We start from the raw sequence: 21,181 nt of genomic DNA on the forward strand, positions 1-21,181 counted from the left end.
GATTTATTGATTAAACCAACTGAAGCCATAACTGTCACCTGCACGTTGGCGTTTCTCAATGAGAGCTGAAGAAACCATTAGGGAAGGTGGAGGCTGAATGTTCTACTCTCAGGTTCTGACACAAGTCAGAGCTTCAACCTTTTATTAGGTGTGGAAAAAACCAAAGCCCAACTCATGTTTTGTTGAGGAGGCCTTGTCAAATGTCTCGATTCCAGTGTTGCTACCTTACTGCAACCCCACAGCCTCCCCCCCCCAAATAACTATGCGGCAGCTCTTCTAGGCAACAGCTCACATGCCGCATCAAGAAGAATCATCTGAATGGTATTTTTAGGTTCCTCTTAATACAATTTGGCAGCTGGAAGTAAGTAGCGCAAGCCACTTTTATCAAGACTTGATGTTTAAAATTGTAGAGCCCCAGACATCAACACATTTACCAAAAGGAAGATGACACCCCCCCCCAATAAAGACTACATATAAATACAGGCCATATGTAATGCCCTGGGTTCCCTACTTTGTCAACCTAAATTTCCCTAACATATGTGGGGGGAAGGGGAGAGAAGGAAGTCTGCCTGAGGTTTTCCTTAGTTCTGCATCTTCTTCCCTGAGGACAAGCAGGTGACTCCAGGGAGCCAAGCAGGAGAGAAGGAGGGCACAGAGAATCACCTGCTCCCTTTCCCCAGGAGTCAGGCAAAGGTGCTCTCAACAAATCCTGTCCGTCCAGGTGCTGGGATCTATTGCATTCTACCATTTTATTCCCGGCTTTATGTTAATGAAGGGGTGACGGGCCCAGGATGAGGCATTTCTGTGACCCCCCCCTTCTGCTGTCAATCACTGGCATTAAAATGATCCCATTATTGAGCTGCAATTATGCTAATAAAATACTTAATGCTGCACCTTCAGATCTGCTGCTTCAATAGAAGAGGAAGAATCTGTACCATTTATTCTAACCCCTCCTTTTCTCATCCTCTGCCAGTGCTCAGAAAACAAGGGACTCATTTAATCTTCCTCCTTTCATTCAGCATCTTCCAGTCTAGATCCAACAGTGCTCCTCCCCCCCCCCTCCGCAGGCGTTGAGGAGAAAACCACATTTCTTGGGTGTGTAGCAGCCTCAACACAAGACTAATGCTTTGCCTTCAGGGTCCCCAGACAAGGCATCTGGGAAAATCCCAGCCAGCCAACTCTCTCTCCCTGCTTGGCCCACAGCAGGTGTGAAAGCTCCTCCTTGTTGGGCCCTTTGTCCTTGACCGGAAGTTGCTTCTGTCTGGGGCCGAGGATAAATACCCCGCGCACACACCCAGAAGCTATGGCTAGTCTGCAGCGTTTCCCAAGAAGCAGCCCAATGTGTGCTAATGACATCTACAGAATTTTCTGTGATCTATACTTTAAGGCACTTATTAGCACTTAGGATGTTTTGGGAAGCCCCGGTAGACCCCTCTCCATGGCCAGTGGGCTGTGTCTCCCTTGCCAGGGTTGAGACAAAGGGCTGTGAGTGAGTCAGTGCTGCTCCCAGGAATACAAAACCCTCAGGGCAATCTTCTCTCAGGGAAAGTTCCCCTTTCCACACAAACTACAGGCAGTCCTTGACTTACAACATTCGTTTAGGGACCGTTACACCACCACTGAAGTTACTTATAACTGTCTCTCATTTTTACGACCGTTACAGCATCCTCCTGGTCAAGTGATCAAAATTCAAACACTTGGCAACTGACTCATAGTTATGACGGTAGCAGGGTCCCAGGGTGATCTGATCATCTCTTGCGACCTTCTGACAAGAAAAGCCAATGAGGAAGCCAGATTCACTTAACGAGTGTGTTACTAATTTAACAACAGCAGTTATTCACTTAACAATGGTAGCAAGAAAAGGTGGTAAAGTGGGGCAAAGTTCTATTAACAACCGTCTTGGTTAGCAATAGAAATGTGTGGGTCAATTGTGGTCTTAAGTTGAGATGGCTTATATCTTGCACTTTCAGAAAAAAAATTCAGAAGAAATGCAATAAAAAGTTAAATGAAGATAAATGGCCTTTATTTCTGCCTTCAGTCCCTCAGCCTTCTTCACAACTCAGTGACCAGTTTGCAATTTACAACTGACAAAGGCCAGATATGGTGGCATCTCCATGGAGCTGGTTAGTAAACAGATGCTCTGCCTGTCTTGCCAGAGACGCCACTGTTTGCAGCTGCTCTGGGACACGCCCTGCCCCCAGGCCAGCTGAACGGAGGGGCGGATGGATTTCTGCAACAGGAAGGAACTTGGGCAAAACATCTTTTTAAGCTGGTCACCAAACAAACTCTACCTGCAGCACAAAGGGGCTGCAGGGGCTATAGGGGCTCATCAAGGCCACACCTGGAATACTGCAGCCAATTCTGGTCAACATATCACAAAAAAGATGTTGAAAGTTTGGAGAAAATTCAGAGAAGAACTACTAAGATGATCAAAAGCCTGGAGACTAAAACATATGAAGAACGGTTGCAGGACTTGGGTTTGGCTAGTCTAAAGAAAAGAAGAAATAGGGGAGACATGATAGCGGTATTCCAGTATTGGAGGGGCTGCCACAAAGAGGAGGGGGGGTCACGTTATTCACCAAAGCACTAGAGGGAAGGACAAGAAACAACGGTTGGAAACTAATCAAAGAGAGAAGCAACCTGGAATTAAGGAGAAAGTTCCTAACAGTGAGGACAATTAACCAGTGGAACGGCTTGCCCCCAGAAATCGTGGGTGTTCCATCACTGGAGGTTTTTAAGAAGAGACTGGATAGTCACTTGCCTGAGATGGTGTATAGGTCCTCCTGCTTGAGCAGAGGGCTGGACCCCCAAGGTCCCTTCCAGCTCTATTCTATTCTATTCTATTCTATTCTATTCTATTCTATTCTATTCTATTCTATTCTATGAACAGATCTTGTCTTTTGAACAGCTGGAGACATGGGTACTCAGCTCTTCTTTGTCCTCCTTGCAGATGCTCGGCAGTGGAGGAGAGGTCCAGAGACCTTTCCTTCTTGCATCTTTCCAACTGCTGGGCCAACTTCTGAAGAGGAGGAGGAGGAGGAGGAGGCTTGACTTGCAGCCTGCTACCTAATCCTGGTGCATCATAGTTTGGCAGCATTTGTGCTTGTTTGGACCCAGGAGGGGAGATGGACCCAGATCTCACACAGGAAGGCTGTCACAGGGGCAGCCGCACTGCCTGGCCTTCCCAAGCGCTCCCCAAAAGTCAGCCAAGAGCAACTTGCAAGGGGCCTCATCACCTCCCAGCTGCTCTCCCTCATCTCCCTCTGCAGCCTCAGTGCAGCCCCCCCCCCAGGCAACCTGCCCAAGGGCCAAGTTGTGTCCCAAGACAAACAGAGGCAACCTTCCCCTGCTGATGCAGCTTCTGGGCTGCCAGCTGGCCCTCCGCTCTTGTCAATTTCTTCTCCTGTATTCTTCTGGAAGAAGAATGGTGTTGCCTGACACAACGCACAAGGGTTTCTTGCTGAAGCTGGCAAACATCTGAGGACAGCAATCTATTTACAGCCTTCACACATTCACACATTCAGAGGAAACATGACATGAAGAAACACTCTGTCACCTCAATACTTCTCTTTTTGTCAGTTAGACACACACTGCACTTTGTGTACACAGATTAAGGAAGGGGCCAAAGAAGGAGAAATGAGCAAAAGAGTGGCCGTGTGCATGTGCGTGCAACAGAGTTAATTTATTCGGATTTATTTTATTAGAACTTTAAAAAAATAAGGGCATGTTGGGCCATGCCAACATCTCTATGCCCTTTTGCTGGGAAAGAAGGGAGTGGGAGTGGGAACAGGTTGGCAGAACTTTTCTGAGGACCTGGACAGAGGACCAGTGGTGCCCTCCCCCTATTGCTCCTTCCAAAATGAAATGTGGCAGCCCCCCTGCCACATTTCAAACTGCCCCCCCCCTTAATGCCCACATCACCAGTCTCCATGTCATCTGGGAGAGTCAGTTTCACTGCAGCCTAAACTCAGGAGTCAAGTACATTGATGAAGGCCTAATTCATTTTGGTCGTCTATTATTATGAAGGCCTATTTATATGCAAATCACATCCTGCTGGTCATCTCCTTTCCATTCAGCAGATGGAGAACTAATTTCCACGTGCACCAGTGCGCCATTTCTGCCCACCATCTAAGAAACTACACTGTGTGCACAATTATTAGGCAAGTGAGTATTTTGACCATATCATCATTTTCATGCATATTTTCCACCTCCAAGCTATATAAACTTGAATGCTTAGTGGAAATAGGCATATCAGAGGGAGGTGTGGCCAAAGGAGATCAACACCCTATATCAAGGTGTGCATAATTATTAGGCAGCTTCTTTTCCTCAGGTAAAATGGGCCAAAAAAGAGAATTAACTGACTCAGAAAAGTCAAAAATTGTAAAAAGTCTTTCGAAGGGATGTAGCACTCTTGAAATTGCTGCAGAATCATCAAACATTTTGTTGCAAATAGTCAATAGGGTTGCAAGAAACGTGTTGAGAGAAAAAGATGCACATTAACGGCCAAAGATTTGAAAAGAATCAAATGTGAAGCTACCAGGAATCCTTCATCCTCCAGAGCTGTCATATTCCAGATCTGCAACCTAACTGGAGTGCCCAGAAGTACAAAGTGTTCAGTGCTCAGAGACGTGGCCAAGGTAAGGAAGGCTGAAACCCAACCACCGCTGATCAAGACACATATATTGAAACAGCAAGACTGGGCCAAGAAATATCTGAAGACAGATTTTTCAAAGGTTTTATGACTGATGAGATGAGAGTGACTCTTGACGGACCAGACGGATGGGCCCGTGGCTGGATCAGTAATGGGCACAGAACTCCCCTTCGACTCAGATGCCAGCAAGATGGGAGGTAGGGTACTGGTATTAAAGATGAGCTAGTTGGACCTTTTCAGGTTGAAGATAGACTCAAAATCAACTCCCAAACCTACTGCCAAGTTTTTAGAAGATACCTCCTTCAAGCAGTAGTACAGGAAAGATCTGCATCTTTGAAGAAGAGCATGATTTTTATGCAGGACAATGCTCTATCCCATGCATCAAAGTACTCCACTGTGTGGCTAGCCAGTAAAGGCCTTAAAGAGGAAAGAATAATGACATGGCCCCCTTCCTCACCTGACCTATGGAGAACATGTGGACCCTTCTTTAATGGGAAATTTACGGTGAAGGAAAACCTCTCTGAACAGTGTCTGGGAGGCTGTGGTTGCTGCTGCACAAAACGTTGATCGTCAACAGATCAAGAAACTGACAGATTCCATGAATGGAAGGCTTATCACTGTTATTGAAAAGAAGGGTGGCCCCTGATATTGGTCACTGATTTTTTTTTAATGTCAAAAATGTTTATTTGTATATTTTGAATTGTTTGTTTATTATTCTCACTTTAACAGGTGCAAATAAACGAGATGGGCAAATTTTCATTTTTCATTTAGTTGAATGATAATTCAGCACACTAATAGTTGCCCAATAATTGTGCACACATAGATATTCTCCTAAGAAAGCCAAAATCTCAAGTTTACTTTCTTAAATATTCAGGTGTGAGGTTTATTAGCATTTTGGATTGACCAAGAATACTATAGTTGTTCAATAAGAAAATTAATCCAAAATACAACTTGCCTAATAACTGTGCCCACAGTTTATATGCTGCCTCTTTTCAGGTTCACTGGATATAAAATACCAAGTTTAATCCAAACGTACATATGCATATAAATTTGTAGATGGATGAGAATTGTAATCTCTGCTGGATTTAGAAACATTCAGGACCGTACTAGGCAATGTTAAAAGAAAAACTGATGAGCACTTCAGAACTGAAGAATAAGTGAAAATATACACGTTCTGTATATTTCACAAGAAAGAGAGATTAGCAGAAGCAGCAGCAGGGAAATGACTGGATGAAGGGCATTGCATGCTGTAGTAGCTACCTAATTAAGGACAAAGGTGCACGGGGGAGTTTATGTTTAATGAGGTGCTAGTCTGAAAAATAATAATAAATTATTCATAATGATAAACCCATGTACATATATGTGTATATATATGTGTGTGTGTGTGTGTATGTATCCAAATCAAATATATATAGGAGAAAGATACTTGGCCAATCAGCAATAGAGCCAGGAAAAGGGGAACATAGCACCCCACGCACAGGAACAAAGTCGGTTACCCAGTCAGCTTTTGTGCCTAATGTAGGATTATAATTCTCTCTCTCCTTGGTGATTGGCCCAAAATCACTCAGCTGGTTTTCATGCTTAGGTGTGACTAGAATTTTTAGTCTCCTGGATTCTAGCCTGGCGTCTTCATTACTAGACCAAACTGGCTCTCCAATTTGAAGAAATTTGGAAAAAGGACTCCTTGGCCAACCTGGGTCTGGACGCCTGTCTCCCAGTCCAAAGCCCTGCTGCTGGACAGGACTGCCTTCAGCTCCAGATCTTGCTTGCACCCTGTAACTCTTGGATACCATGTCAGAAGGAGAGTAAACAGCTGTGTAATGAGAAGTATTTTACTGGGGGATGCTGATACTCAAAATACCAAGCTGGCAGCAGAAGCAGCAACTTTTCAAGTGGGCTTGGAAAGCATCCAATGAGGAAAACAAAATAGTTAGCCACCCCCAGCTGTTCCAAACTGGACTGGAAGGAGCCAGGGAACATGACGGAAGGGTTAAAAATATGTTCAAATGGGTCACCTGATCAGGCAAGGAGGCAGACCAAGAAAGATGCAAAGCACAGTCTCATCCTTGGAGCTTCCTGGCTCTTCTGAAAGACAACAAAGGCACCATAAGGGTGGAAGGTGCCCTTCCCTCCTCCAACTCTCCTGAGTGCTACCTCAGAATAAGAGGGGAAGGTTTCAAATGACAAGCTTTGTGAAGCTTAGATTTAAATCTTTGTCCCGCAGTGAAGCTTGCTGGATATCCTGCCTAATGAAACACCTCCACCTCCCACCCCCAATTACCATTTCTCGGGAAAGAGAAAAGAACCCAGCAATAGAAACCCCAAAGCTGGACCAGAGCAATCTAGCTTGGCTGCTTGCTTTCCACGAAAGAATGAGGACATCTCTATGAGAAGTCTGTAACTGGCCATGAAAGCTGTGGCCCTGCCTATCCTTGGTGCTCTGTGGCCAACCACGGTCTGTTTTATTTTCTTACAAAGCTGTCACCACCATTTCTTGTGGCAAACCCCACATTTGTTAAATGTTATTCAGAGAAGAATGTCCTTACATCTGTCCTAGATTTCCTAGGCAATTTGCTGTTTTATTATTGTAACAGATAGAAAAAAGCATGAAATCCCCACTTCAAAGCTGAGTTTGTCACTTTCTTCGCCCAAGGATTTAGGAAAGGAAAAAAAAGTGACTTTGATATGTGGCAATAATGAAGAGGAGTGCTCTAAAATTATGGGTACCATGCAGGAAGAGGCCAACTGGTGAAGCAGCCAATGAGAGCCTTCCCAAGAAGCTCATTCCTCGCTATTTCCCAAGAGTTTAGTCTCTTTGGATAGCACATTAATCAGTTTCAAAGAGATATCACAGAGCGAACCAGGGACATGAAGATGAGGACTGAGAGTCAGGGTCAGGGTCCCAACATGTAGCCAAGAACTCTCCTGTGCATGGACTGGAAAGGAATCAAACATCTGGAATGAATGAATGAATCCAATCTGGGCCTCACACCAAGACCATGATCACAGCAGATAATGCAGTATTTCACGGCCCAAATGTATAAAGTCAACTTCTCATTCCTAAAGGTGACTCCCATTGCATCATGGTCACTGAAGGGATGGAATCAGACTACATCCTTTTTTCAAAAGGCACTGCATAAACAAAAGAAATTGTTATTCAAAAGGTCTTTCCAGACAAACTTGTTGAGTCACTTTCTCAGAGCAGATAGACACACTGCAGCTGCCAAAAGGCTTCAGGGCTTCCTTTTGGAGACTGGAAGGGCTGTGTCAAGAAATCAGTGGAATACTTTTCCCAAAGGCAATAGTAGCAATATGAAAGTTGACATAGGAATGGGCTAAAAAGGAGGAAAGAAATGTTAGAAAGTTTACAGGATTGCATCCAGCTGGACAAAGCATACCTAGGTTCAAGCAATTATTTCCAAGATTCCGAAAGTGACAACAGGCTGAAAGAAGGCTAAAATGGCTGGTGGAAGGATAAGCCTTCAAAATTTAAACCATTTTAAAGTATTTTAAGTATTCAAACACTTTACAAAAGCTTTATAAATAATAAAATTAAGGCAGATAAATGGGAAAAAACAGGGAGATTAATTATAGGGAACACCATTATCTGAAAACCAAGCACAGTAGAGTTCCACAAATTGCTCAGGAGTCGTATGGCAGATCCAAGAATGTGGATGGCAAATAGAACTGTGCAGTTCCACCTCTGGGGAAACATATGAAAAGAGATTTTGTGGGACTTCTACTCATTTCCAGAGGGAGTTCTCAAGTGAACTTTTGATAGGGAAAATGGCAGAATCTGGTGGCACCTTAAAAATTACTGCAGAAGCTTCTGTGGGTCACAGTCATGACTCCTCTTATCTCCTCAGGTTGTCTCTTAGGGTTCTTGTGGAAATTTATCCTTCTATTTTTTTTTTAAAAGTATTGGGAATATTTAACCAAAAGGGCAGGGAGGAAGGGAGAGGGAGAAGGAAAAGCAGAAGGAAAGAAGTTTTGTGTGAAAGGGCCAGCCTTAGCAAAGATCCCACTTTGGTGCTCTCTGTCAACAGCCTTTGCATAATGCACAGACAGCCTTATTTTTTACAGAAATGAGAAGAGCGCTGGAACCATTCAGAAGAATCTCCCCCGCCCGCCCGCCCCAGAGCCTGCCTAGGGGGTGGGCAGGCAAGGGGAGGAAGCTCTGAAGCAACCCTTCCTTCCTCCTGCCTCCCCCCCCCCCCCGTCCGCCTCCACTCAAGGAGTCCATTGTTTGCCCGGCTCCTGTTCTGCCAAGAGCAGGCAGGTGTTTGTCAGCTTCCTGGCTAAATGAAGCCACCTGGAAAAAGCTGCCTTCCCTTTCATCCCCCTTCTGGCTATTGGCCTTTGTTTCTTCGACTTTGAGACAAAGCTGGCAAAGGATGGCAACTGAGCAGCCTTGAGGAGGAGGAGGAGGAGGAGGAGGAGAGGGCTTGGGCTGGGGTCAGTGTGGTTGCCGAATGGCTTTCAGACAGGACCTTCCTTCTTTCTTTTGCAACAAAGACGGCTGTTGTTAGACAGACAAGCTCTCACACAGGAAATGATTGTCGCTTCCTCCACAAGCATTTCTGGCTGGTGTTGGTCCTTCCTGGTGGGGTTGCAATCTGTGTGGATGGTGTGGGAGCTCCACATGATCAGAGAGAACAGGGCTCGGAATCTTAAGATAGGGGCCAGGGGACAAGAGGTAAGTGTATGTATCTCTAGGTGAAACCTGGCTTAATAGCAGCAACTGTGGGAGGGATCTTGGAGTCCTAATGGGCAGTCACTTAAATATGAGCCAACCGTCTGCGATTTGCAGTCAAAAAAGCCAATGCAATCCTAAATTGCATTAACAGAGGGACTGAATCAAGATCACGTGAGGTACCAGTACCACTCTATAAAGCCTTAGTAAGACAACCCCTAGAATACTGTATCCAGTTTTGGTTACCACACTATAAAAAAGATATAGTGGGTCAGAAGGCTTCCCTTTCCAATGGGGCTGCTGGCAAAGGAAGAGGAGAGACGGGTGTCCATAGCCTGCATCTCTAAGGCCACAGGGCAGCCTGGAGCAACCTTTGCAGCCCAAGCACACTAACATCACATTATTCCCTGGCACTTTCAGTTTAGAAGCAGAATGAAAATGTCATATTATTCCCCAAATAATTATTATAAACAATAAATTCTTCCAAACAGGGAGAAATTGGAGAAAAAACTTCATACCTTTGCTTGTTTCTTTCCTAACCATCCTAATGGCAAGGTTTACCCATAAGACTGAGCTATCAACTAGAGGCTGAGTTTACACACTGCACTAAGCAAAACTCAGATTACACCCTCAGCAGAAGGCAAAGCACTCGTGTCAGCTGCAGTAGCTGTGGATTATGAAGCAGGAGCTTTTCTCCTGCCAACATTTTAAACCACGTTTTAAACTCTCACCAAAGCAGGATGCAAAGTTTTTTCCTCCCTTCCTCCCTAAGTGCAAATCGTTCCAGCTGCTGCTTTCCAAATGCCCCCCTCCCGCTCTCTCTGCTCCACCCAAGCGCTGCCTCCCCCCTTTGCGGAGACCAGAGCCCACGGCTGGCTGGAAGAGAGGGCAGCCACGTGTCCCAAAAACTGCATGTGAAGGTTTTTGAAAAGCTCTGCCTGGAAGTTTAACGCTGGAGCCCATTCAATGGCATGGAGAGATCTTTTAAGTTGCATCCCCTGAGAAAAGTGGGGTTCTCTGCAGGACTGGAAAAACTGAGCAGCCGAGGGCCTTGGAGGAAGATCCTTGGAGGAAGATCCGGGGCATTCCTTTGGCCACCCACCCACCCAGCACCTGCTCTAGCCCCAAGTGCAGAGAGGATTTCACTATTTTGATAGTTCTGAAAAAACTGCAGCTTGCCTCCAAGACAGCCCGTTCCCCCCTTCCTTCCTAACACCTCCTTCTACAATATGCAATTCTCCCCCGCAAAACAGGCTCAGTGGAACCAGAAGCCAATGTGCCTTCATCCTGGCTTGTTCAAACCCACACAAGTTTCCCTTTAAAAGAGCAACAGAGGAATTTGGATTGAACAACACCACAACAGCCTAAGCTTCGCAAGCCATGACCCTGAGCTCCTCCCAACCCAAGTCATGAAAATGCTCAGTTCTGCTCAGGATTTCCACTCACTGAACCCTCCGAGGTGCAAAGTCAACCCATATTTGTTCCTTCCATTGTCTCGACCTCCCTTCAGCTCCAGCCAAGCGTCAGCTGAAGCATGACAACATCACAAGAAAGTCCCGCAACCTGATCACACACACAGGCCAATGGAAGTTCCTGCTTCACCGTTTCCTTCCCTGGGCTGCTTCTTTCTGTCTGGATGGGAAAGAGCCGCCATCCCAAGCTGGTGAACCTCGGAGGGATTTTCCCGTCCCATTAAGGGAGTCCTGGGCTCTATCCTTAGAACCAATCTATGCCTTGATTCTTCCAAGACTATGTCAACCTAAGTACTTAAAATATACTCACGGTAACCAATTAATACCCATTCACAAGAACAACATTTCAATAAGGCAGATTTGCTTAATTGCAGAATTACAAAACAAATAATCATATGATTTGCAAATAACTAAGCATTGACTTTTACTTGTAATCCATCAAAATCCTACAGATCTTTTCTCTACTTATCAGTCTTTGACAAACCTGCATCCTGAAAGTGAAATTTCATCTTCCTTAGTATCTGCAGTTTTGAGAAAGAGCTCAGATTAGAACTCATAATATTCCCCAATAGCAAATGAAGAACATCTACACTCAAAATTCTTCCCAGTGCCCCGAATTTCATAAACTCAACATTCCTGCGTGAGATATTTGGATACTCCAGGGAAGAATCTCAAAATCTACCCAAAGTCTTGGGCTCTCATATAATATTCTTCCATTTTCACACCAAACTTTGAGGAGTGGATTTCCTATAATGACACCATTACATTTATTTGGGATGGGTATGTAAATTGTGCTCAGTACTTGAGGAGATTTCTGTACTTGTATAGCATGGAGAATCCAAGGTGGTTATTACTAAAAGAGGCCCAGTTAAAAGCCTCTTACTTCCCTTGTATTTCCTCAGAATGAAATCATGCAGAGACATAAACAGTGGGGAACCACAAGGTTCCATTTTAAGCCCAGTACTCTTCAATATCTTCATAAATGACTTAGATGAGGGAATTGAAGGGGAACTCATCAAATTTGCAGATGACACCAAACTGACAGGAGTAGCCAACACCCTAGAAGACAAACTCAGGATCCAAAAAGATCTTGACAAACTGGAACAATGGGCTCTATCCAACAAAATGAGTTTCAATGTGTAGAAAAGCAAAGTCTTACATTTAGGCACGAAAAACCAAAGGTACAAATACATATTAGGCGAGACCTGACTCAGAAAGAGGGACCTTGGAATCCTGGTGGACGATCGCTTGACTATGAGCCAGCTGTGTGCAGCAGCAATCAAAAAAGCTAATACAATCCAGGGCTGTATAAACAGAGGCATATAATCAAGATCACACGAAGGGTTAGTACCGCTTTATAAAACCCTAGTGAGACCACGCCTGGAATATTGCAGCCAATTTTGGTCACCATATCACGAAAAAGATGTTGAGAGTTTGGAAAAAATTCAAAGAAGAACAACTAAGATGAACAAAGGCCTGGAGACTAAGACATACGAAGAACAGCTACAGGACTTGGGTTTGGCTATCTAAAGAAAAGAAGAAATAGGGGAGACATGACAGCAGTGTTCCAATATCTGAGGGGCTGCCACAGGGCAGAGGGGGCCAGGTTGTTCACCAAAGCACCAGAGGGAAGGATGAGAAACAATGGTTGGAAATCGATCAAAGAGAGAAGCAACCTGGAATTAAGGAGAAACTTCCTGACAGTGAAGACAATCAACCAGTGGAATAGCTTATCCCCAGAAATTGTGGGTGCTCCATCACTGGAGATTTTTAAGAGGAGACTGGACATTCACCTGTTTGAGATGGTGTAGGTTCTCCCGCTTGAACAGGAGGCTGGACTAGAAGACCTCCAAGGTCCCTTCCAGCTCTATTCTATTCTAAATCAGCTGAAACGTTTGCCTGTACAACAGTTCAAAGCTTGGAAAAACCCGAGGAAAACCTAGCACAGTTGTATCCCAAGGTTCCTTATATGGAGCTAGAAAGACCTCCAAAATCTGGACCAGAATCTGACTCAAATCATAGAATCCAAGAGTTGGAAGGATTGACTGAAGCCATCAGGCCCAATCCTGTACTAAGTAGGAACACAAATTACAGCATCCTCAAGTGAGGGCCATCTTGCCTCTCTTAAAACATGTATTGGTGTAACTATTTTTCACCAAACATTTAGCTGTTTTTCTTTTATTACATAGAATGTGTCAAACATCAATGTTTAGAGTACACAAACAAGTACACAAGTACACAAACACAAGTATTCTAAATAATGCACCTCGAATATCCAATTTTCCTAAAACTGCCCAAATGGATACCGATTTAAAAGGCAAATTCATCCCTGGTGAATGACAAGGCACAAGCTAATTTTTTTCTGCCTTACTTTACCTTACAGCCACTGACGTATCCTGGTAAATTCCAAGAAGACGATACGCAACTCAGAAAAGTCGCACACACAATCAGGACTGGATTCAGTATGAACAAGAAACACCTTTAGGATGGAAAGGCTCTTACCTTGAAATCTGCCAGCTGCTGGTTGATCACCTCCACCTCGGTCCCAACTACCCACTGCAGGGCTTCACCCTCTTCTGCTGCAGTGGTCATGTAGTTTAGCTCCTTCAGTTTGTTGTAAAAGTCTTTCACACGAGCCAGTGTGGTATCCACCTGCTCCAAGCGGCTTTTCCCCCTTTCAGTCAATTTGATGCATTGCTTCTTTAAGGTCTCCAGTTCACGTTTCAGCCCTATGAGATCAGGACTCCCTTCATCGTCCAACATCTGTCTACATTTCTCTTCAGAAGCTTGGATATCCAATCTTAACCGTTGAAGTTTGCCCAGAAATTCATGGGCATCATCTGCTTGGGACTGGAGGCTGTCCATGTCCCTCCCAACAGAGCCCATGCTGTCCAACTCATCATCTAGGTCAGTCAGTTGAGAAAACATTTCCCGAACATGATTGTTAAACAGTCCTATTCCTTCAAGCTTGCTTTCCATGATTTTACAACATTCATTGACTTTTTGCTTCACCCCCTTGAAATCTTGCTGGACAATTTCAGCTTGGCGTAAGAGGTGGGAAGAGTCTGATCCATGTGGAGTATCTTCCACGAGACCCCGAGTGAAGTTCCCGAGGTAATCCACTTGGGCTTCCAAGGCCTGAAGAGCCTCCTGTTGAGCTCTCAGTTTTTCCAAATTTTTACTGCTGCAGGCCTGAGGGCCAAGAGCTTCATAGATCTCCAGCTGGTGCTTTGTCCCTTCTAATTTCTTTTCAATGTTCCTAAAGCTTTCCTGGAACTCCTTAAGCCTTTGAGACATCTCTTCAAGGGACTCGGTCTTGGCTTGGAGCTCTTCTGTTATAGCATCCATATTCTGGTTGATCTCTGCTTTCTCGTCTCTAATGTCATCTTCATCCATTTCTGATGCATCAATGAGGAGATCAGCAGCACTATTCAGCATCTCCAGAAGGGAGCGTCGTTTTGCTACATCACTCAACATGGCCTTTGACCTTAGAAGAGCAGCTTCCAGTTGCACTGGATCCAGAGTGACTTCTAACTCTAACATCTTTGACCTACAATCCTCCACCCAAGGGAAAAGGTCTTCCACATGGCGCTGATATTTCTGGGCCTTCTGCAAGCAGTCCTTAAGTTTGGCGTGCCGGCTCGCAATTTGTTTGCTCAGCTCCTCCCAGTTTGTTTTCAAGCTAACCACCTGGCTTTGCAAGGTTGCCTTCTCTGTCCCAGGACGAACAGAGAGAAGCAAAGATTCCTCCTCGGCCACAATCATTTCATAGGAGCCACTGTGTTGGTTCAGGCTCTTTTGGGATTCTTCCTGCTCCTGAATCTGGAACTGCAGCCTCTCCAGCTTGGCTGAGATTGGCCCACTCTGTGCCTGCTGATTCAGTCTGCCTTCTAGCCAAGCGTGGAGCTCATCAAACATCTGCTGGAACTGCTGGGAGCTGGCGAGCGCCGTCTGCAAACGATTCAGCCGGTCACCTAGATATGGGAAGGGATGCATGGCTGAAAATGTGCTTCACAACACAGACTTTTTTTTTAATGCACAAACTCAAATACCAATCTTTGAACTTGTCCCAGGGGGAAAAAATATACACATCTGAAGCAAGCTACTCTAGGAAATAGAAGCATGTGAAATGAGATGGGATTGGCTGCCACTCTGTGTTTTTTTTTCGCGTAAACGTAAAGGACTTACGCCCAATTATCTTCTTCCTTTTTCTGCTGGACACTCATATATAATTATTTTTAGTTCTAATTATTGTAGATTTAAAAAACATTTTTCTGAGTTTGAAAATAGAGAACCTTTCAACTATGGGAATTTTAGGACACATTGTGCCAGTCCTTTACGCTATCTTTGGGGAGATGTAACATTACTCATTGTGTGGGTGAGCAATCCTGGAGAAGTGAGAATTCTCTCTCTTTCCCTCTCTAGCTGGGTATTTACAGCACACTGAACCATAATGGAGTGTGGTTTTCTTTCTTTGTGAGACTACAAGGACAGAAGAACCAGCATTTTCTCCTGGACCACCATGCAGATCGGAGTGTTTGGGTACCATATTTACAGCATTGACATGAGCAACCGGTTCCTTCCTAGGAGAGCATTCACAATGGCTTGGCATGTGCTAATGACCTGCTGATTTTAATGCCACCGAAATGGGCACATTAGAGGCTACTGGGCCCAACTGCACACGACCATCTCCCTACGCTTTGAGCCTGCTTCTCAATTAAATGGTACCGTTCACTTCAGAATCTATGTACGTTATACCTGCTAAATCCTCCAGCCCTTTGAGAGGCAAGGCGACCGTTTCCAGGCGCTTCCTGAGTTCATCTTTAAGGTACTGCTCTCCAATGAGAACCGAGAGCTGCTCGCACAGGGCTTGAGCCTCTGTGATCTCCTCTTCCAGCTGCTCCAGCTCAGACCGGATTTCGCTGGTTTCCTCCAGCTGCTGCTTCACAGCCTCTGGCTGGGTGCTGATGGCAGGCTGGGTGCTCAGGCGCTGTCCAGCAGCTTTCACTTTCTCAGACAATCCCTGGAGCAGCTCTTGGAACTGGGTGCCCTTGACCACAGCCTGGTCAATTTGACTGGAACGAGAGTTGAGACGTTCCATAAGCTTGGTCCACTTCCTGTTGATAGCCTGGAGCTCCTCCTGCACGTGGCTGTGGGATGGAGACTTTTCACCAGGGCCGGTGGGGATTCCCCGGGCTGCCTCATTCAGCTGGTCATATTGGTGCTTCCGAGCTTCAAATTCCTTCAGCATGAACTGCAACACAAATATGCGTGTGACGGACTAGGGCGATTCAATGAAAACAAAGGTAAAGGTGAAGAAAGAGGGGAAGGATGGTTGCTATTAGCTTCACTATAATGGGGGTCACCATTTTAAAACCTCAGAAACCCATAAAGTCAGCCACAAACGCACTGCCTTCCCAAATTCCACTAAAATAATCAAGATGCCTTTTTCTGTAAAATAAACTGGTGGTTTTCAAGTATTCTGCCCTTGAGGATTCATCGTTATATGGATTAACATGAAAATGAACTTCCACACATTGCAAAGGATTCTGAAAAACATTCTAGGCTGAGCTTTTGCTTTATGAAATGTGGGGAAGGAAATATTTGGGAGTCTGGGAAGGAAAAGGGAGGTTTTCAAAACGTGGCACACGAGGAGCACAGACATTTCAGCCTTATCTCTCTAATGTCACATCAGCCCCACCATTAGGGAATCAGTGAGAAAGAAATCCCATAATCCTCAGAGATCTCATCTTAGTGTAATGAGTAATAAGTGACGACTGGAGTCTATTTCTCTAACTTCTAAGATTCCATAAATGAATCCCATTTTTCCTAGTATTCATCCTCATTATTGACATTCTGTGTGAATATTGCTTCCTTGATTGGGTACTGCTGTTAGGGTATTGACAATTATGAGGATGCCCTAGGATCCCCTCAATATGTCTTTCACAATGTGTTGAACTGCAACCTCCTACTTTCCAAGTACCATGACCAAAGAAGCAACTCCAGCCACATGGACCAGGACTGGGTGGCATGGGAAGCGACCTACGCAGGGAGACCACTCTTGAGAGCCAAACTGCCCTGCCATAACAGGTCCAAGGAACATCTTCTTCCAAGAACTTTCAGGGTCGAAGCAACAAAGGGCAATATTTATATCATTAATTAACTACGTCATCTTCAGGTTCATTCAGAAGGAACATTTAACGAGGTGTAAAACATGTATAACACTAACTAACAAATCAATGAAGAGCCAAATAAGTTAGTCATAAAAAGTAGGAGTTTCAACTGGCTGACAACAGAGCCAATAGCACGTTTGGCAGCTCTAAAGCACCCGAACATGGAGTTTCTGGAAGTGTTGCATAGAAACTGCAGGGGCTGAGCTTTTAATACATCTCAGCTTTTCAAAAATGCTAGGGAGGATGATGGCATTCCTAAGGCATTCCAGTCCTCTGCCTCATTTGTCCTGCTGCTACTCCAGAACATATAAACAAGTGGCAGAAAAGTATCAAGAACAGTTTTTCCCCCCTCTTGGTTGATTGGCTACCGATTTCTTAGCAATATGATTTATTACTTCAAAAAAAGAGGGAGACAAATTAAATATGAGCAAGATGTTAAATAAACCAAACATTTGTAAATGAGCCTGTGAGGACTTGAAGTGAAATTGGAGGTTTTTTGATCAAGCAAACTGAAAGGCCATTCGGCCTCTTCAGTCCCCAACTCCATCCACACTGACTTCTCTGCATTCAGTCCAAACTCACAAAAAGGCAGAAACCAAGACTTTTGCTCGACTCACCTGAACCTGCTGTTTTTGGGCATTCAGCATATTAGGATCAATGGACAGTGGTCCCAGCACACTCATCATAAGCTCCTTCTCCATCAGCCAGGGCCTCAGCTGGCCTTCCGCTTCCTGAAAACTTGCCAGTTCATTGGCTGATTTTTCTAGCTTCTGCTGCCGTTCCTCTGTCACCTGCTTGGCATGTGTCCACCTGGAATCTGAACATCGAAAACACCATGGTTGGGGATATTGGCAACATAATGCAAAAGTGAAATATATATTTTTACAACAGCCACTGGCTAAAGAGGAGCCAAGCCATGGAAAACAAGAATAGATCCTGCCTAAACCAATATCTACATCAAAGTTCTTTGTCCTCACTTACAGAGACTCATCTTACACGCACATTTCGCAGATGAAAATAGGCACACCTATATAGCCGTCCTTGCTTCTTGCTTCCTTTTCACACACCAAAATTCACTGCCCAAGAGCCTTCTCTCTCCACCCTGAGGATTCTTTCCTGCTTGTGTACAGAGAAGACATCCACTCTGCAAGGTGCAGCCTGCTCTGCAGCACCATGTCCTTTGCTACCTTCTAGAAGATTCGACTCTTATAACTGTCTGCGTGTGGAAGGAGATGCTCACTAGCAACAAGGGCTACCCTGCAGGCAATGTTCCTGATAAATGGGAATTTATTTATTTATTTCCCAGGCTGTCACTGAGCCTCAATGGGCTTTTCCTCTGCACCAAATCTTGTGGTATTTCAACAAGCTCATCTCCAAGACCTCATGGGACAAGATGATTGGGGGAACTTGCAAGATTAAGAAAAACCACATTATTATTACTATTGCAGTTATTATGTTTGGTTTAATTTGGGGAATATTTATTATTTATTTATATATAAAACTTACATGCTGCCCACCTCGGCTGAAGGTGAATATGCTGCTACCAAAAATGTTATGGAGCACATATACCGTGTTCAAAACAGAAGACATATAAAGATACCGGTATCAGTAACATGGTATATTTGCTCCATAACAGTTATTTCATAGAAGCATGTTCTATGAAGCATGTTGTGTGCTTCCCATTTTGCTCCCTTGTCCCATGGATTCTTCACTGCTCCTGAGGCTGTCACTCCCCCCCCACCCGGTTTACACAATGAAAGGCAGCCAGAGGAGAAATGTTCTGAATTTTTAATTAGCCCCTGCAGAGTTTCTCCAAGATTCCCAGGCCACGTACTTAAGTCTTCCAACATCCTCTTCCAGTTTCTTGCTTCTGGAGAGTCAGGGTATTTCTCCAGAAGTCCAGAGAGCGATTCCGTGGCTGCCTGGACCTTCACAGCGTTCTGCTCCAAATCCCCCAGAAATGCCTATTTAGAAAGGAGGAGAGTGTCAGACGGGGGTGATTGAGAGTGAGTTAAAGGCAGGAAAGGTTTTCCTGGAGAAGCCTCCCCCTCTTGATTTCTTCTCCCCTCTGAGGATAGCAGTTGCTGCAAGAGGGATGATGCGACCAAAGTCGCGAGGAACAGTGTTTTCAGCCTATTTTGGGCTTTGTGAAAAGGCAGCCTTAAACTTTCTCCAAATCAGAAGTATCAGCCACTCAGATGAGAAGCTGGAGGAGTCCCAGTGGGTAAAATGCAAATCTCAAGGCATTCGTTGTGCTTCTTACTTGGGCTGGAAAAAAATGGTGCCCAAAAGTCCAGGGGGCCCATGAACCCACAAAAAGGGCGTTTGCACACAGCACTTGGAAGGCACCCATGCTCTGCACATTTTGAGTCTGGCCCTTCACTGGATGGAAAGCCTGAGCATCTGGACGGAGGGCCCAGTTCGCAATGATTGAACTAAACCCCTGTCAGTATTTGAAAAGGATTTAGGCTGCTCTTTGAAGGAACACTCCCCAGGCAGCATTTGCAATAGTAACGCCAGAATATATTACAGAGAACCCACAACAACAAAATCTCGTTAAAATGGCATTTCAACCATTTGAATAACTACGTTACATTTTTGTGGGAGGCATGGAAAGGGGTTTATAAACTCAGTTTGATGCTTCAAATCAGCCTCAAATAGAGAATTGTTCTCCTGGGAAAAGGCTACAAAAGAAGAAACTTGCCATATGCTTCGCTGAACAACATTATTATGGGTGGTCTTAAAAAAGCAAGGAACAGAATTTTATTTATAGATGAAAATGAGACCTTGTTATGCTCTGCCTGAGCTCTCATTGTTTCTGATTTTGTAGGTGAAGAGGAAGCTTCCAGGACTTTCAAAGCCTGCTCCTTCTCCTCCAACCATGTCAGCACAGAGTTCACCTCCTCCTGGGCCTCCCTCATCTTGTCCAACACGGCCGAGAGCTGCTCCAGGCGCCCCCGTAAAGCAGCACCCAGCACTCTGTACTGTAGGTTCACATCTGACATGTCACACTGGATCTCCGTCAGATCTAAGGCAGAAAAAGAAACTGAAATTAGAGAAATTAATTAATTTGCTTATGGTTATAGATATAAGGCCTCAATGTAACAGAGAAAGATATAAGAGTCTACACATGTTCAGTGTAATAAACAACATGCATGAACGACCTCAAAGGGTGAAAGACCCTATTCTGCGCACTCAGGCTCCCCTTTTCTTAAGAAAAGAGATGATAGAAGAAGGGAGACTTCAGAATTTCCAGAATCTGACCCTCTACGACAGGGGTGCAGCTTTTAAACTATTCCCTTTCCAAGAATCAGCAGTTGCTTCGTCTCCTGCCAATTTTGCTTAGAGAGCCATAAAAAAGCTTTAAATTCTGGATGCATTTATGATTTGCACTTAGTTAAAAAGTTTGAAATAACCTGAGGTGAGCAACAGGAAGGCTTGGGAAAGAGCGGGAAAGAACCTTCCAGTTTTACTCCATCCATACGGCCCAATTCATAAAGAAAGAAACTGCAAGAGTCAAAGCAACTTACTCTCTTTGCTTTGAAAAAATTGCTATTGATAGGCCCAACTAAAGTAACGTAGAGACACACACTTCCAGAAGTATGCACAATTAACTGAACTGCCTCACCTTTGCAGGTGTGATATCCATTTACACTGCCTGTTGAACTACCACCAGCAGGGAGCACAGCACCTGAGAAAAGTCATAAGGAGGCAGACATAATGACATGGTAGTGTAATATTTGGGAAAAGACACAAAGGTTGTGTCCTTCGCAGCTGGTGCACAACTAACATCCATTCATGCTGCTATAAACTAGCTGGTTCAGTGTTTTTCAACTTTTGCAACTTAAGAAGTGTGTTCAACTCCCAGAATTCCCCAACCAGCCATATTTAAAATTGCCGAAGTTGAGAAACATTGAGCTAGATCAGTGGTTCTCAACCTGTGGGTCGGGACCCCATTTGGGGTCAAACGACCATTTCATGGGGGTCGCCAAACCACGCTGTCCGCCATTTTTTTCCCTTTTCCCTAGCTGTCCTACTCCCTCTTATTGGTGGCCACACCCACTTGGGGGTCACCACAACATGGGGAACTGTATTATGGGGTCACGGCATTAAAAAGGTTGAGAACCACTGAGCTAGATTGTCATTAGCCCCTTTAAGGTAGTAGAATCACTTCTGCATTATTTTTATCTTA

At 44.7% G+C, this 21,181-nt stretch overlaps 1 protein-coding gene across 27 annotated transcripts in view; it reads right to left on the reverse strand.

Moving 5' to 3' along the window:
* The window catches only part of MACF1 (microtubule actin crosslinking factor 1), a 223,520-nt gene that overhangs the window by 55,324 nt on the left and 147,015 nt on the right, over window positions 1-21,181 (reverse strand). For all 27 annotated transcript variants that reach the window (XM_039328010.1, XM_039327991.1, XM_039327917.1 and 24 more), the window contains 6 exons: window positions 20,618-20,680; window positions 19,776-20,017; window positions 18,824-18,953; window positions 17,607-17,806; window positions 15,575-16,070; window positions 13,319-14,790 (listed from right to left, as the gene is read on the reverse strand). In XM_039328010.1, the coding sequence (XP_039183944.1) occupies window positions 13,319-14,790; window positions 15,575-16,070; window positions 17,607-17,806; window positions 18,824-18,953; window positions 19,776-20,017; window positions 20,618-20,680 (2,603 nt within the window). The remainder of the gene's footprint in view (window positions 1-13,318; window positions 14,791-15,574; window positions 16,071-17,606; window positions 17,807-18,823; window positions 18,954-19,775; window positions 20,018-20,617; window positions 20,681-21,181) is intronic.

This window comes from Crotalus tigris, unplaced genomic scaffold (genome assembly GCF_016545835.1).
Source record: "Crotalus tigris isolate CLP2741 ecotype Arizona unplaced genomic scaffold, ASM1654583v1 scf7180000017614.5298720, whole genome shotgun sequence".
NCBI lineage: Eukaryota > Metazoa > Chordata > Lepidosauria > Squamata > Viperidae > Crotalus > Crotalus tigris.